We start from the raw sequence: 17,876 nt of genomic DNA, 5'->3' as shown, positions 1-17,876 counted from the left end.
AAGGACCACTATTGCTGTGCACTTGTTCTTTCAGACAGCATTTTACGTTTCTTACTTTAGAGCTAGCCGGGTGAGACTTGGAAGCCTTCAGATTAAAGCCCAGCTGCTGCATTTGCCAATATCCCTGTGAAACTACATGTGCTTTTCAATCACCTTAACTGCAGCCTCCTCTGCTGCTGAAAAGCCAAGCTATTTGGCAGCTAGAACTTTAAAATGTATATTTGCTTGATTCTTCGGCATGTAAAGCCCAAGTCTCTCCTTCCATTTTATCATCACAACTACTCCGCAAAATAGGTGAGCACTAAGGCAAGGGAGTGGGACGTGGGTGGCACTGTGGGTTAAACCATAGAGCCTAGGACTTGCCGATCAGAAGGTCAGCGGCTCAAATCCCCACGACGGGGTGAGCTCCTATTGCTCGGTCCCTGCTCCTGCCAACCTAGCAGTTCAAAAGCACGTCAAAGTGCAAGTAGATAAATAGGTACCACTCCGGCGGGAAGGTAAACAACGTTTCCGTGCATTGCTCTGGTTCGCCAGAAGCGGCTTAGTCATGCTGGCCACATGACCCAGAAGCTGTACGCCAGCTCCCTCAGCCAATAAAGCGAGATGAGCGCCACAACCCCAGAGTCGGCCACGACTGGACCTAATGGTCAGGGGTCCCTTTACCTTTAAGGCAAGGGAGCTGGCTAGGGGCTGAGGAGAGCCCAACAACAACTGGAGGGTCAAAGGTTCCTCATCCCAGGGCTAAGAGAGAACAGCTGGGTCCAAAGTGATCCAATGAGATTCATGGAGAAGTTGCCAAACTGATGCTTTCCTGGTTCACTCCTGACACACCATTCATTAGATCCCACTGGCTCTTAGAAATGTAAGTATCGGTGGGGTATGCTGCTACTATTTTATGCCAGCTGTTGATTCTGAAGATGCTTCGCTACTACCAACGTTCTTTCCCAGTGGGTGTTGCTGTGCTTTATTTAGCCGTGCGCCATTCAAGTGAGCTTTGCTGCGAGTCACTTAAATGCACAGGAATCCACATCACTTCAGCTGCTGCCAAACATTCCAGAATAGCTCTCATGCCCTGGGACGGGCTACGGGTTACCAGATAGCCTTTCGCCTGCTCATTCAGCAGTAGACATTTACCCAGAGGCCTCTCGACCTTGACGAAGTGAAAGAACCCTCAACAGGATCACGGCGACACAGCACAGATCCTTAAGATTTTAGAGGCCTGTTCCTTGACAGCCCAGGTTCTGCATGCAGACCACACAGTCTCTTCCTCCATCCCCACTGCCTTTACAGCTTTTTTTTGGACTCTAAAGCGGATGAGCTAAATCCAATGGCAATGTTTCCTTAGGATACAAGATCTAAATGGGTGTTCCTTAGTTTTCATTCTCCCTTCCAAAGACACAACAAACCAAACATAATCTGTGATCGTTTACCAGCCACTCTAGCAAACCAGACTTCCCTTCCACCTCAGCGGCCACGGCTTACATGATACACCCTCAACTCTGGCTAGAGGGATGAGAGTATATAAATAAATTTGACCTGCTTGAGGAGGTCCTGTATACAACCTTTCTTTCTATTCTTGGAAATACTTCTCTCTCCTATTTGTAGCATCTAGCTGTCTGGCCCAGACAAGGTAGGCATGCTAAACATCCCTGCCGTTTTATATGACCCTGTCTCAAGGAACTATCACTGCACACAGGTCGTGAACTGACAGGGCAGCGAAAGTGTCCGCACCAATATTTATAGCGATGCATGAACAGAAGCGTTGTTCAGTGAATGCTGTGTTACAAGGAGAAACGGTGGAACTTTATGAGACCCAAGCCGGATGCCCAGGACTGTCACAGATACAGACTGACTGACTGACAGACAGACAGACAGATAGATATGCAGTGGCGTAGCGTGGGTTGTCAGCACCCGGGGCAAGGCAAGTAATTTGCGCCCCCTAACCCGTGGATTTGCCCTAACCCCAGATGTTGCGCCCGGTGCGGCCGGCCCCCCCTGCACCCCCCACGCTACGCCACTGTAGATATGGGAATATATATTCCTTTATTTATTTAAAAGAATATATTTATATATCTGTCAACAAAGACCCGTATAGCTAAAGCTATGGTTTTCCCAGTAGTGATGTATGGAAGTGAGAGCTGGACCATAAAGAAGGCTGATCGCTAAAGAATCAATGCTTTTGAATTATGGTGCTGGAGGAGACTCTTGAGAGTCCCATGGACTGCAAGAAGATCAAACCTATCCGTTCTGAAGGAAATCAGCTCTGAGTGCTCACTGGAAGGAGAGATCCTGAAGCTGAGGCTCCAGTACTTTGGCCACCTCATGAGAAGAGAAGACTCCCTGGAAAAGACCCTGATGTTGGGAAAAATTGAGGGCACAAGGAGAAGGGGACGACAGAGGACGAGATGGTTGGACAGTGTTCTCGAAGCTACCAGCATGAGTTTGACCAAGCTGCGGGAGGCAGTGGAAGACAGGAGTGCCTGGCGTGCTCTGGTCCATGGGTCACGAGGACTCGGACACGACTAAACAACAACAACATTTATATATTTAAAGGAATATATATATATGTTCTCTCTCTCTCTCTCTCTCTCTCTCTCTCTGTGTGTGTGTGTGTGTGTGTGTATGAAAGAACAGCTCCTGTGTCCATTTCTAGCCACCAGCGGCACCCCTCTGCTGGCAAGGGAGGGCCCAAACAGTGCCCGTCTTCTCCTGGGGTGATACCCTTTGCAGAGTTCTCTATTGGGCTCCTGCCCACTTCCCTCACACCAGTCACCAGAGAGGTTGGGTTGTGACGGGTTTGGACTGGGCTGCGCGCTTCTACGCAGCCTCCCTAGTTCTCCCGGTCCCCTCCTACCTCTTTCTCTCTATGGCTGCAGCAGCAGCAGCAGTGGCCATAGCGGCGGAGGCTGCTGAGTGTTTGGCTGGGGTGTGTGAGTGGCTCCACTGTGTTCTGTTCTCTGGACCTCCTGTTTGGTTGCCACCAGGGCCATCCCAGTCCCGGTGGACCTGAGGTCATCGGGGAGGGGGTTGGGGGCTCTGCTCATCCCTTTTAATTTTTGCATTGGGTGCCCCAGCTCCCCCCGTTTACAGTAACAGCAGCGTTGGCAGTGCAGGGACCGGCCAAAGAACCCTGTTGGTGCTGGTGGTCCCTATGACTACTCATCTGTCATGGATGCTTTAGTTGAGATTCCTGAATTGCAGTGGGGTTGGACTAGATGACCCTTGGGTTCCCTTCCAACTCTATGATTTCATATAGGGTGCAAGGGGAGGACAATGGGGAAATGGGTAGCAGAATGAGGCAGAGAGGCAGACAAAGGGAGCGCCCAGTCCACTTTTGGTTCTGGAACAGCCCCAACTACCTCTGGCTCTGGCCCTGCCCACCCTAAGAATATGGCCCTTGACAGACTGTCCTCAAGGTTAAGAAGAAGAAGAGTTTGGATTTGATATCCCGCTTTATCACTACCCGAAGGAGTCTCAAAGCGGCTAACATTCTCCTTTCCCTTCCTCCCCCAAAACAAACACTCTGTGAGGTGAGTGGGGCTGAGAGACTTCAGAGAAGTGTGACTAGCCCAAGGTCACCCAGCAGCTGCATGTGGAGGAGCGGGGAAGCGAACCCGGTTCCCCAGATTACAAGACTACCGCTCTTAACCACTACACCACACTGGCCCTCAATGTAGCCCTCTGCAGAAAAAGGGGCTACATGGACCTGCCTTTTTACAGTCTGCCCCGGACAGCAAAAGGAACCTTGTTAAGCACTTGAAATGACAGTTTAGTGACTCTGAGCTGTGCTCCACAGGGTAGCTGATGGAGGGCTGTACTCTAGAGTTATGTGAGGGTGTTATCAAGGCTGCACAACATGGTGCCTGAACCCCTGGCACAGACCTACCAGTAGAGGCATGAGCCCCTGTTGTAACTAGCCATCAGTCATTCCTAGCCCTGAAACCTGAGCTCCTTTCACCGAAAAGAACCAGGATTAGTCATAGTCACATTCAGTTTATTTATAAACTGCACTTTCTGAAATGTATTTGTGCTCAAAGATGTTCACGGATAACAAACAATCTAAACACAATGGTTCAATAACCATAATGCACAACAAGAATTGCTGCCAATACGGCATTTATATTTTTAGGACCCACCTCATTTCTGTGGTTGTGAGTTGCTTTCAATTGTTTTTAACACTGTGTTTTAATTGCCCTGCCACCTTCAGGTGAAGGACAGGTAATTTATAACAACAGCAACCTAACACTGAACAGCTCATTTGAAACGGGTGGGCAGACTTTGGGGAGCTTAAATCTACTTGTTCGTTGACCAGAACACCAAGATCTAACAACCAGAGCTGGGCACAAGAGACATACAGATAGAATTACAGAACAAGAGTGCCTCTGGGCATATTCTTAGCCTGAAGGTTTGTTTTCAATATCAGAACTAATTGAACTGAACTCACAGTCATTTAAATTCCATTCCTAGTTAGGTTCCTCCCCCCCCCCCCCCCATTTCAGCAGCTTAATTTAGGTAGGCAAAGACATTTTGTTGTCACTGTTAAGCTATTTCTTCTAATATAATGCATTTTCAGGTGTTATTCTCACTAATATATGCATTTCCATGCACATTTTCCCCTAATAGTACAAAATGGTTACAGAACAGCATTGCAAAATTCAAAAAAGTGTGAAATCCAAAGACCACCCATGCTTCAGTTCACTTATTACTTCAAGATGCGTGAATTAGGTCGTTTCTCATTTTAAATGCAAACAAACCTAAGTTTCTTCTCCATCCCTAGACATGTGAAGAAACCCCTGAGAAGTGGTTCCCTCAGAGCTGTGGTACGAAATATCCTTTTGAAGGCCTGTTCAAAACTCATGAAACAAAGGGCCTTGTTCTCCTTTTATTTGTACCTGTGTGAATTCAGAATTATCCTGAAAGGAGAGATGGATTCCATTTCACTATGAAGCATATTTCTCTTGAGACTTCGCCCTGGCATCAACATATTTATTTAAATTTCCCCCTTGACCACCACCTACCACTAACTCCAATGAAGCAACACAGTAAAACAAGTGTGCTGGAAAGAAACCTGCCTCCAACTTTAAAAAAAAACTGCTAAAAACAGCACAAACAAACACCTCTTCCATTCTCTGACAAACCACACATAGTGAACATGCATATCTTCGCTATATATCAATGTGGTACTCACTCTGAGAGGCATAAAGACCCTCTGTTGCCTTATCTTCGCTCCCATCAAACTCTCTGCTGGCTAGCTGCCTGTTGGCAGTCTCCAATCGCTCTACACAGAGAAGGGGAAACAGCTTAAGAATAAACATATACATATGGCCAACCTCAGAGAATAAAGAGACCTGCCAGATGTACCATGATATAAAAAGAATCTTGGGAAAGGGAAGCCAGCTATACAATAATGAAAGACATGTAGATCGTCCTGAAAAACAGGGAAGGCCAGCCTGCATTTCCATCCCCCAAAGGAGGGACTCTGTTCTGTAGGGTCTCTGAGGGCCAAAAAGTATATTTCTCTACACAAACTTCCCTATGGATGCTAATGTTCCCTCATAGGGTTGGTGCTCTCTAGCAGTCCTGGTTATGAATCACCATGCAAAATCCAAACAATTTGAATATTAAAATATGGACTCTCACTCTTTTGTTTTTTAAAAAACTTTGGGGTTTTTTTTATTCTTTTACTTGTAACTGAAGCTGTTAAAATTTGGTAGCAACACCTGAGCAAATTGAAATTGATGAAATTGATTTGCAGGGGGAGTTTGGACTTTTATAAAAAAAGAACAGCCCTTGTATTCTATCAGGGACTTTGTTATAACATAATTCCAAAGTGATCTATAAAGCCAAGGAGGACCAACAGAAGGTCCAAAACACCTGGTTTACAATCCTGGCTTGTTTCCTTAATCTGTATTTCCCCACTCTGTTGCCCACCAGATGTTCTTCGACAATGACAGCCCATCACTGCTCAGCACCGGCATGCTAGCTGAGGCTGGTGTGATTAAGGAGGGGATGGGGCAGCCGCCTGGGGAAACCAGAGTTCTTAGTTTCAATAAAACAGCAGACAACTGAAGTCAACTGAAAACAGGAGCAAAGATTTTCAATCTCGTGGCTGTACAAAGAGTGCAAGGCTTGCTCAGGCTTGTTCCTGTAGTGTGGCAGTAAACTGTGGTTAGGCATTGAGTCTGAAGCAGGGTTGCGGCAGCCATTGAGGGCACCCCATTCCACATAATTTAAGGTGGGCAGGGAGAGAGACTTAAGTCCAATTTTTCAACCAGGTCCAGGAATATATATACTGTATTTTTCGCTCTATAAGACGCACCTAGTTTTAGAGGAGGAGAACAAGAAAAAAAATATTCTCTCCCTCTCTGCGCAGCGCCTCTCCAGCAAAGCGGGAGGAGAAACAGAAGGGGCTCTGTTTCTCCTGCCGCTTCGCTGAAGGAGCGCTGCACAAAGAGGGAAAGCTGTGCAGCGCCTCTCCAGCAAAGCGAAGTCAGAACAGCAAGAGGGATCGCTGCGCAGTGAAAGCAGCGATCCCTCTTGCTGTTCTGGCTTCTGGGATAGCTGCACAGCCTGCATTTGCTCCATAAGACGCACAAACATTTCCCCTTACTTTTTAGGAGGGAAAAAGTGCATCTTATAGAGCGAAAAATACGGTCTTTTTAAATGGCTTTACCAACAATAACCTCTAAACGTTGTTACAGGAAAACAGTTTGCTCGGTTAGAATCTCTGACGTGGCCATCTGGAATTTGATAGCGGATTCAGGAACGAAACAGAAAGGGGAATGAAAAGACCTTTCGTAAAAAGAACATACCACGTAAGGCCCTGTTGAAATCATGGAGACGCCTGATTTCACTTTCCAGCTTGTTACGCATGGCCTTGTCCAGCGATTCCCTCTTGGTGGTGGTCTTCACCAAGTCCTCATAGGCTTCTGAAATCCTCTGAATTTCTATTTCAAACTGAAAAGTTTGGAAGAGAGAGAGAGAGACAGAGAGAGAGAGAATAAGGGAGAACATACAACTTTCCATTAAAAGCTGGGCAGTGATGCATGTCAATCATTGACTCGAAACTTTTGAAAGAGAGGCTTGTGCAGTGGCCAGAAGTGTGTGCCAACTTTCACACTAGCACTGTGCCGCAGGAAGAATTCTCCTACAATGATGCCAAAAATACAACTCCTCCACAGGCATTAATAATCCTACTGCAGCTGAAGGAAACCAGCTCCCCAGCCATCACAGAAGAAAGCGACTACAGCAATGGAAGAGGACGCAGCTCAGTGGTACAGCTCATGCTATCCAGCAGGCAGACCCAGGTTTAAATTCTCAGCAACTCTATGGAGAGCCATTGCTGGTCATGGGAATTCTACCAAGTCAAGCAGTTTCCCCAACTTACATCACATCATATTATCCAGTATTTATATACCACTATTCACTTTTTGGGGACGCAGGTGGCGCTGTGGGTTAAACCAGAGAGCCTAGGACTTGCTGACCAGAAGGTTGGCGGTTCGAATCCCCGCGACGGGGTGAGCTCCCGTTGCTCGGTCCCTGCTCCTGCCAACCTAGCAGTTCGAAAGCACACCAAAGTGCAAGTAGATAAATAGGTACCGCTCCAGCGGGAAGGTAAACGGCGTTTCCATGCGCTGCTCTGGTTTGCCAGAAGCAGCTTAGTCATGCTGGCCACATGACCCGGAAGCTGTACGCCGGCTCCCTTGGCCAATAAAGCGAGATGAGGGCCGCAACCCGAGTCAGCCACGACTGAACTTAATGGTCAGGGGTCCCTTTACCTTTACCTATTCACTTTTTGTTGTTGCTAGGCATGCAAATAGCTACTGGTGTTATGGGCTGCACCGAAATGACCTCTCTGAGCTGCAAGCCTGGGCAATGTGTCTAGAGGTCCTGGGCTGCCCAGACAACAAGACCCCCTCTCGGCCTAGCTGATGTGGTCTAAAGGAAATCAGGGCAATCCGTTTGGCACCAGCTTGGCTGCAGGAGCTATACAAGACACCACCCAACTGCCTTAAGTGCTCCTTAGCTGTTTCTTCTCCCAAGGCTGTCCTGCAAGGGACATCAAAGCAGTGAAATATCCCACTTTCCTTCCATCATGGAATGCAAAGCAGCACTCACATGGTTCCCATGCAGTCTCCCATCCAAGCACTGACCAGACCTGGACCTACTTAGGTAGCAGCCTCATGTGCCTTCAGACCATGCTATTGAATTGGACCTTTACTGGGTCCCACACCGCTGCACTATGTAAGTTCCAATTTAGACGTGTCCCTAAATTTATCATATTCTGGACCAAACCAGGCAGTGCTGTTCATCCCAATCAGCAAGTGGCGCAGAACACTTTTCTTGTGTCACCCAAGAGGATCAAGACGCAAAGCCCAGTCCCACTCAACCACACCACGCACCTTCTGGAGTTTATCTGCTTTCTCATAGTAGCCCTCCAGCTCCTTCTGCAGGGCCTCGTTGTCGTCGGAGAGCATCTCCACCATCTGCTGGGCTCGCTGGACTATAGTGAAGGCATCTGGAGGGAGCGGCTGCTCCTGCTGCTGGCTCGGCGGAGTTGCAGGAAGGGACTGAGATGCCATGGTCATCGAGAGGGGTGGCAAAGAGGCAGAGTGCAGTGGGCCAGTAAGAGAGGAGGCCTGTGAGGACATTGGGCTGTGCTGCTGTTGCAGGGATGGAAAAGATGACTGGCATTGACGGCTGTATGGGAGGGGGAAACAGATGAGTGGTGGGAACAGATTAATCGGATCATCGGCAGTGTGAGCAGTCAGTCTGCCAGAAGTGACTGCTTATTGGTGCTTAGTATCCCATACATGAATGGGACGCAGGTGGTGCTGTGGGTTAAATCACAGAGCCTAGGGCTTGCCGATCAGAAGGTCGGCGGTTTGAATCCCCACAGCGGGGTGAGCTCCCGTTACTCGGTCCCTGCTCCTGCCAACCTAGCAATTCAAAAGTATGCAGTGCAAGTAGATAAATAGGCACCGCTCCAGTGGGAAGGTAAATGGCATTTCCGTGCGCAGCTCTGGTTCACCAGAAGCGGCTTAGTCATGCTGGCCACATGACCCGGAAGCTGTACGCCGACTCCCTCGGCCAGTAAAGCGAGATGAGCGCCGCAACCCCAGAGTCGTCCACGACTGGACCTAACAGTCAGGGGTCCCTTTACCTTTATCCCATTCATGAACAGTGAAACACTTTCCCCAAGTGTGGATTTTTATATAGCCAAAACAGTACCACCTGCACACAAGAGGGAGGTATCAGCAGACTTTTAAAGAAGTTCAAAAGGAATTCTGAGGGACGGGGAGGAGAGAACAGCCCAATGAAGACTGAGCATGCTGGGCGTCCCCAGGATTCTGTTGGGGGCAAGGGATGGGAAAGGGTGGAAGTAGTGGATGGGAGCACTCCATGCTGCAACATTTTGTTGCAAGCCCTACCAGTTAGAATAATATTAGTTACCAATATAACTCAACACCTATATAGCACTAAGTATGTACGGAGTAACTTTGTTTTTTTAAGGAAAAGTCTCTGCCCCAAGGACTTTACAATCCAACTTCCAGTAGTTGGAGAGACAACAAAGCAGAGGGTAAGGAAAGGGAGCGGTCAGCATGGGACAAATATGGGGAAAGGTGTTAGTTGCAGACAAGGGAGGGAACGCAAAAGAGCAGGAGGCGACTTTCTTTCAAGTTCTCTATCCAGAAATACTGAATTCTGGGAAATCTTACTGACCACTAGGAAAGCTTATTCAGCAAAATTTATCTGGCAGCTGAAATTTCAGCGGGAATTTGCCAGACTATTTTCAAGCCTGTCTCTGCAACAACAGGCAGCAATTGGTGGGGTTTTTGAGGGTGGGTTTTTTTAAGAACGCTGAGGGAACTAAATTCCACAACATGTGGTTGGGTACACAGTATACCTTTAAAACACATTTGAAGGACATTCTTTGCCTCAAAGGATTCTGGGCACTGTAGTTTACACCTCATAGAGTAACAATTCCCAGCAAGCCTTAACAAACCAAAGTGCCCATAATTCTCTGATGGGGATATGTGCTTCAAATATCTTTTAAAGGTATAACTGTGCATGCAGCCACTTTATCTGCAATCATGTGGAAACACAAGCAAGCACAGTCCTGCTCCTAGCTAGAAGAACAGAACCAGGCCTTGTGCTCTGCACTAAATAGGGGACTGTGTTCTGCATAGGTTGGGCTCAAATAGTCACTGCCTCATGTGAACATGCCAGCGAACCTTTCTTTGAGGTTTGTATTGCTCCTTTAGATGTGCAGCTGTTAAACATGTTCCTCTTCGGGATGAATAGTGCCTCTTCCCCTGTTTACAAACCACATTTGTCCCAGATCTGCCTTTGAAGCCTTTCCCTCAGATTGTATATATAAACTGCTAAGTGCAGAGTCTCAGCCTGTCCGTACAAGGAGACTGACACACCTCACCATAACAAGCCAACCCATTTTAGAAAGACCTAACTCTCCCCACCAGCAAGTAGCCAGTCTCTCTCGCCAGCAAAAAGACATCCAGCAAATAGCCAGTCTCTTTCAACAGCTTATTTTTAAACAACTAACCTGAACCAAGTAAGAAGCAGCATTTCCATTGTAAAGGTTTTCTTTTTTTAATATAATCCTCCATTGCCATTTGCTGCTTGCCTAGGGTGAGTTGCCAGTTCACCTAGGTGAGCAGCTGAATGGAAATCACGCAAGGTTCAGTGTCATACTGCTTTCCCCCGCGTTGACTGGCACCCCTTGTAGGTCAAAACAGCTGTGGAGGTCCTTGAATCAGATTGCAGCTGCAGAGACAGGCTAGTGGTGATTTGATATAAATCACCTGATATAAATTTCCTGATATAAATCACCTCCGGATGCTACTAACAGACCTACCCCCCTCCCACCCAAAATATAGGAAGTTGTTTTATTCTAGGTCAGATAATTTTCCCCACTAGCCCAGGATTGACTTCTCAGACAAACAGAGACTCTCTAGTAAGTCAGGCAGAGAAGACTACACTCAGTGCTATTTTTCGGGGGGGGGGGGAGAGAGGTGCCGGAACTGACCATGAACACCTCCCTCATTCTCTCAGAGGTGCCAGAACTGAGTTCCAGCTGAAGAAAAAAAGAGCCCTGGATCTACTACCATCTGGTGTGAGGAACCTTTGGCCCTCCAGATTTTGCTGAACTACAACTCCCATCATCCCTGTCCATGCTTGTTGAGGCTGATGGGACTTCCAAGCCAGCAATATTTTGTGGGCCAAAGTGTCCCACACCTGACCCAGCTACAGTGGTGCCTCGGGTTACATACGCTTCAGGTTACATACGCTTCAGGTTACAGACTCCGCTAACCCAGAAATAGTGCTTCAGGTTAAGAACTTTGCTTCAGGATGAGAACAGAAATCATGCTCCAGCGGTGCGGCAGCAGCAGGAGGCCCCATTAGCTAAAGTGGTGCTTCAGGCTAAGAACAGTTTCAGGTTAAGTACGGACCTCCGGAACAAATTAAGTACTTAACCTGAGGTACCAATGTACTTTATCCTTCTAACTGGGGGTGCCATGGAGATATCTTCATGAAGAGCATGTGCTTGACCACTGGGCTATGGTGCTTTTATCTTAAAAGCACACACATTCAGGAAATCTGATTACAGATTTCCTGACGTCGTGTCTGGTTTGGTCTTTACACAACCGGAGGAGATGTCCCATTCAGCACACATGGCTTGAGACTGGAGCGTGAGGCGCACAGCATTCATGTGCCTGACACCTGGAAAATCCTCCGTCTGAAAGGAGACTTGCAGATGGAATCCTCTTACAACTTCCTGAGACTGTAACCCGAAGCTGACCCTGTTTTTCCTTTCCTTCTCCTCATTCCCTTGTCGCTACCTCGCTTACATAAAGAGGGCTTTTCGCATTTCTCTTGAAAGCCGTGCTTTTCTGGCTGGAAAAACACACACCCAACTCTCCGTATGTTGTTGCCTGAGACTCAAAACGTGCTGATCAGATGGAATGCAAACACTTCAAGAACACAACACCAGCAGCCAAGGAGCCATGAGGGGCTGTGTCCCAGGTTGCCATTTCAGGAAACGTATTGCTGCAAAGCACTATGGACCTGATCCAAAAACTCAGCGCACAGAGCTTACTGCCCATTGCCCCCACTTGAACCTGGGAGTGTGGCCTACAAATATACCCAACGCTTTTCCCATTAGAAAGACAGCAGGAGGAAGGCATCGTGTTGCAGAGGTAAAACAGAAGGGAGAAGCAATTCCCACCCCTTTGCCCACTGCTTCTCTCCTGGGATTTTAACTCCTCTGGGTCCCAGTTGCATGTTCACCACATCAAGTAGAGAGAAGATACTCAAAGATAGGATTATGGTGGTGGGGAGGAGGAGGGAGGGAAATCATGCAAGAAGAGGAATAAGCACCACACTCCTGCTGCACATCTACAAAGTACACAAGCAGTACACAAAAGGTTTGTTTTGCCCTTTGGGGCGGTATTATTCGAGAACCAATGGCTTTGAGCTGGACAATTTAACTTGCCCACCTGCTCCTCTCCCTGCAACCTGCCTAAATCTGCTCCAAAATGTGGAGGGAACCCCTGGAGCACATTTAGGGTTCATGTGGAGAGAGAAGTAGGTGAGGAGATTATGCTATGTACAGTAGTTAAGAGTTGTTGCACTATACCAGGGCTGGGCGACATTCGGTTTTCAACATCGCAGTATATCACTAGCTAAACATTGTGATATACAGTTGTACCTTGGAAGTTGAATGGAATCCGTTCGACTTCCAAAACGTTCGGAAACCAAAGCACAGCTTCTGATGGGCTGCAGAAGCCCCATCAGATGTTCGGCTTCCAAAAATAGTTCACAAACCGGAAGAGTCACTTCCAGGTTTGCGGTGTTCGGGAGCCAAAACATTCGAGAACTAAGCTGTTCAAAAACTAAGGTACAACTGTACTGAAATATCACAACGTCTGAAATAAATATGGAGCTATGTAAAAGCACTGGCTGGCTTCATGGCTTTTCCCGCATCATGATTTTTGCACTGCATGCACACACGCACATGCATCATGATTTGCAGGTCAAAAATTATGAAACTGCTATCGTGATATGGGCTTCAAAGCAGTTTTAGATGATATGCCACCCAGCCCTAACACACATCATGATTTGCAATATATTGCCAGGTCCAAAATTATGAAACCACTGTCACGATATGGATGATATATCAATATACCTCCCAGCCCTATTGAAAACCACCCTGAGTCTGGAGTCTTACTTAACTTTAGAAAAAAAGCAAAACCTCTGCCAAAAGATTGAAAGGAAGGCAATAAGATGACAAGGAGTTCAACATTACCTAGTCAGGCTATACTCTGGGGGAGGCTGATAACGGACAACAGCTACTTCGCTCCTCGCTGCCTGGGGCGCTGAATAGGAGGGCATCACCACTTCCTGGATGACTCCAGAATGCTGGTCGTTAAAAAACATCCCGTGCTCCTGAGCTTTGCTCACCGGAGAGACCACCTGCTTGCTTTTGTACGGGTAGTCCGGCGGCGGGCCCCTTGGATCCACACCTTTGCTGGTGGACTGAGGAGGGGACGGCCCTCCCGCTTTGAATCCTTTGCTTCTCCCCAAGGCAGGCGGATGCTGTTTTGTGCCGTTCCTCTCCAGCGACAACTGCATGATCCTCTCGCTAAGGTACCGCACGTGGCCTTGCTTCAGTTCCTTGAGCGCCTCGTCTTTGTGTGCCTGTCCGCTGTTGGCTCGAGCCAACGTTGGCCTCCCTTCCGTTCTGGATTTCGGGCAGGAGGTTCCAGCCATGTAAAAACCTGCCCCAGCGGCGCTGCTGGGCTGCTGGCCCCTGAAAAACTGAGACTGGGCTTTGGCCTCTTCGTAAGTTGGCAGCTCTTCATTGTTCTGCTGAGGCTGGGCGCCCCTGGGCTGCTTCTCCATCGCAGTGCTGTCCCCTTGATGCTCCTGGCCTTGTGGTTCCTGCCGCGCCGACTGCTGGACCATTTGTGGGTCTTCGGGCACCAGGTTTTCCGTGGAAGAAGAAGAAGAAAGCAGCGTGCTGGCAGTGGGGTTGGGTGGTCCCGCGCTCCCTGTGGCCTGGTGCTGGATGGCCAGCAGGTTCATGTTCTCGCTCGGGTTGCCATAGCGCAGCTCCTGGATCAACCGCTGTAACACAGTGCCAGGGGCAACGTCCTCCGAACCTCTCATTTCCACCTCTGAAACCTGGAGGAAGCTCGGGGGGTGGAAGCTGCAAGGGGGGTCTTCAGCTGAAGCAAGAGAAAAGATGGCAGGCAGAGAAAGAAAGAGACACACAAAAAAGGGAAAGGCTGGATTATTTTGAATGAGGAAGACGGAGAAATCCTGCATGGCCTTTTCCCCCATCAATTATCCTGCTGCCAGCCTGAGTTCATAACTCAGCCAAATGTCAGGTGCAGCCTTAGAAATTCAGATATACAGTGGCACCTCGGGATGCGAATGGGATCCGTTCCGGAGCCCCGTTTGCATCCAGAAGCAAACGTAACTAGTGATGGCACATCTGTGCACGCACACGTCGCTTTTCGTCGCTTCTGCGCATGCGCATGGCGTCATTTTGAGCGTCTGCGCATGCGCGAGTGGCGAAACCCAGAAGTGACGCGCTCTGTTACTTCCGGGTTGCCGCGGAGCGCAACTCGAACATGCTCAACATGAAGCATATTCAACCCAAGGTATGACTGTATAAGCTAAGTGCCAAATTGCTCCTTAAACCAGGGTTACAGTTGCCAAAATGGAATGCCTTGTTGTCATTTTGGGGCCAGACAGCTCTAAAGTCATATTTTTCAATACAACCTTTGGGCTCCTGAAATTCAGATGAAACAGAACGGACAGAAATCTACAGGATGTGTTGCAAGTGTGTGAAAACAGATCCAATGATCCCCAGTCATGCACCTCCAGATGGTGGAGATGTCAAGCGCCGTCGTGGCGCCTGGGCATCTTCACTTGGTTTCAAGTAGACGATAGCCAGCTGCAAAATGGGCCTGGTGAATTTCAATTGTTGATCAAGGAGTAAGGCCAGTACTAAACAGGGAGGTGCAACGGAAGAGGAATGCAAGAGCATCATTTGATGGGGGTGTGGACTGATGAGACCTCTGTCCAGATGCTGCAGCTTGGTGGTTTAATTTTGGGCTGTGGTCTGGGGACTCTACACCTCTGCTCTTCAGGGACCAAATTGCTTCTGATTAAACCTAAGTGCCCTCTCTGTCCTGCACCTGGGTCCCAATTTCCTTTGTATAATGATCCACTTGCAAGGCTCAACGTCAACAAGGATCTGAAGAAAGCCATTTGCCCAAAAAAACAAAACAAACCAGTGTGAAACTCAATTGACAAAAGCAGCTAGAAAGCAGGGTTTTTTACAAGCACCAAGAACTTACTTTCAGTATCGCTGACAAAGTCTATCATTAACGGTGAACCATCTCGCCTACTGCCAAACAGCTGAGGATCCGTGTAAAGACAGCCAGTTTCTTCCAGTATCTGGGCAGGAGTACTGGAAGTGTAGCAAATGGATGGGAGGCCTATGAGAAAGGGAAAAGAAAAAAATATTTATCCATGAACTAGTCACATTTTGTTTTTTTTTAAATACCCAAACACTTTTCCTAAAGTGATTCACACTTGTGGTTTCTGAATTATGTTTAAGCGATGTTTCACAGCCCCCAACAAAGACATCCGTTGTATACATACTTCTCAGTGAATCATTTCAGATGTCTGTCTACATAAAAGGCTGCATGCAGAAACACATTTTACTGCAAACAACACAACCTTGCCACAGAACTGTAACAGGGAAGTCACGGAGCAGGTGAGCACCCAAGCCATAGTGGCAAGCGTTCAAAGACTTAATAGATGATAGAGAAATGTCATTAATTTATTGGCAGCTCCCAGTATTTTCCAATTTTCAAGGAAAACTCACATCGCTGGTCAGTGGTTGAGCTGCTCTAGAATTACAATGGAGTTTTTGAAGCCAAGTGACTCACCGCTCTTCTGATTGCTAATGGCTTAGTTCCCAAGCTATCGCAGCCTTGGATTAGGACTTGGGTGGGCTTAGAATTTGAACTTTATGTCCACAAGCAACATATTAAAACTACATCATTATTACTGAAAGCAAAGTGCTTTTGGTTGGTTTCAGAATTTTTTTATCAAAACAGACATTGTGTCAATTCAGATGCAGTAGGAAACCAGGGTTTCCCATTACATGAACAAGTCTCAGGCTTATCCACAGCCTCCAACCTTCCCCTCTTTTGTGCCCACAAGGAGATCAGCAACTTCTGTTTTTAAACAATCCAGAGTATCTCAGTCTGGGGATCTGAGGAACCTGTGGCTCTTCAGTGTTGTTGGACTACAATTACCATAATCTCTTATCATTGGCCATGCTGGATGGGGCTGATGGGAGTTGGAGTCCAACATAAGTCCAATCCCTTGTTTAAAATATGGTTCAGGACAAGCCAAGATGTAAAACCGTGATTTAATCTGGGTTTGGTCTAACAAACCATAGCTCCCTGTACATTTGAGCTCAAGGAACTGTGGTTTGCTTCAATGGAGAAGTGGAAGCTTCTGATCTCCTCACAGAAGGGAACGAGGAGAGGACAGAGGAGCATTCAAGTTTCCTATTATGTCCAAAATACCACACAGACACATATGATGCACATACACCTCTTACTGCAGTACAATTAGGTATATAAGGTATGTTCTTGTCCATAAACTTTAAATCTGGACAACAGCCTGTAAAATAACATGCTGGACATTTATACTATCCAGAGGCCACTGTCACAAGAATAACATATGGATATATTGCCTGCATCTGCACAAGGAAATTTAATTTCCAGAAACTATTGTTTTGAATTAATATTGCTCATTCCCTGTTTTATATGCTATTTTAACTAATTTAACACTTTTAAAAAAGCATTAGTGGAAAAAGCCATTCACAGTGCCATTCATGAACGTGATCTTTGCTTATTTTTTGGATATAAACTCTCTATTTCAGCAAGTTGACAATTTATATAAGAGAAAACACAAACACGCCCTATTTGTCTTACGACACCGTAATATTTAAATTCAGACTGCTGAATTTATGGCACTCCCAGTGGAATATGTCCCTCTCTTGATTTCATTATCTACTGCAGTAACCATATAAGTTTAGAACCCTAGAATGAAATTGCACAGACAACATTCCTTGGTTTGTATGAAAGAGATAACAATGGCTTTGAAAGAGAGTTTTTAGCAGGGTGTTCTGGGAAGAAGGAATAAGAAAGACTGGGATCCATCTTGGGCAGGCTGGCTGAAGGCTGCACTGCTGTGGAGGACAAACCCCTCCTGAAATGAACATGCTGTAAGATCTGGACTCCCTGCAGGCAGACTGAAGGTATAAATAGGTGAATAAACCATATTTCTTAAAGCTATGACATTATCCGCCATGTATCAGTTCTCCAAAGGACCCTGTAGTGAGTAGCTGGAACCCCCAGGAATCTTGCAGAACATGGGGGCGTCACATTACTTTTGTAACAATACGTTTTGCTGAGAGTCAAAAAGCAATCAAGCCATGTAATCCAGTAGTCAAGTGAGCGATCAACCGATCACGGATTAAGCGAGTACAGCAAGCAAATCAGCCTGGAAACCCCTCACAAATCTGATTCTACTGACAAAAAAAAATTGCAGCAGGAAAGCAGCTTATCTCAGTGGAGTCTGGGTGCGCAAACTATTGAAGTGGCACATTAAATCTCACCAAAATGTATGTGTGCGTGAGCATGCACAGAATTTGGGATTCTTGTATCAGACGCAGAGTAGGAAATGAATACAAATGAATTTCTTGCCTTCTAAGTCTGCTTCCCTCTCCCTTCTCCCCAGTCTCTCAAATTGCAAAAGCCCTC

The 17,876-nt window shown here is 47.1% G+C and overlaps 1 protein-coding gene across 7 annotated transcripts in view; it reads right to left on the bottom strand.

Annotated features, from left to right (window-relative positions):
- AMOTL1 (angiomotin like 1) overlaps positions 1 to 17,876 on the bottom strand; it is a 78,906-nt gene that overhangs the window by 21,355 nt on the left and 39,675 nt on the right. For all 7 annotated transcript variants that reach the window (XM_081860170.1, XM_081860169.1, XM_081860173.1 and 4 more), the window contains 5 exons: positions 15,390 to 15,530; positions 13,328 to 14,249; positions 8,403 to 8,700; positions 6,813 to 6,957; positions 5,189 to 5,278 (listed from right to left, as the gene is read on the bottom strand). In XM_081860170.1, the coding sequence (XP_081716296.1) occupies positions 5,189 to 5,278; positions 6,813 to 6,957; positions 8,403 to 8,700; positions 13,328 to 14,249; positions 15,390 to 15,530 (1,596 nt within the window). The remainder of the gene's footprint in view (positions 1 to 5,188; positions 5,279 to 6,812; positions 6,958 to 8,402; positions 8,701 to 13,327; positions 14,250 to 15,389; positions 15,531 to 17,876) is intronic.

The sequence above is a fragment of the Podarcis erhardii genome (assembly GCF_964252035.2).
Source record: "Podarcis erhardii genome assembly, chromosome: 4".
In the NCBI taxonomy this organism is placed as follows: Eukaryota; Metazoa; Chordata; class Lepidosauria; order Squamata; family Lacertidae; genus Podarcis; species Podarcis erhardii.
This window is presented reverse-complemented; position numbering and strand designations above follow the sequence as displayed.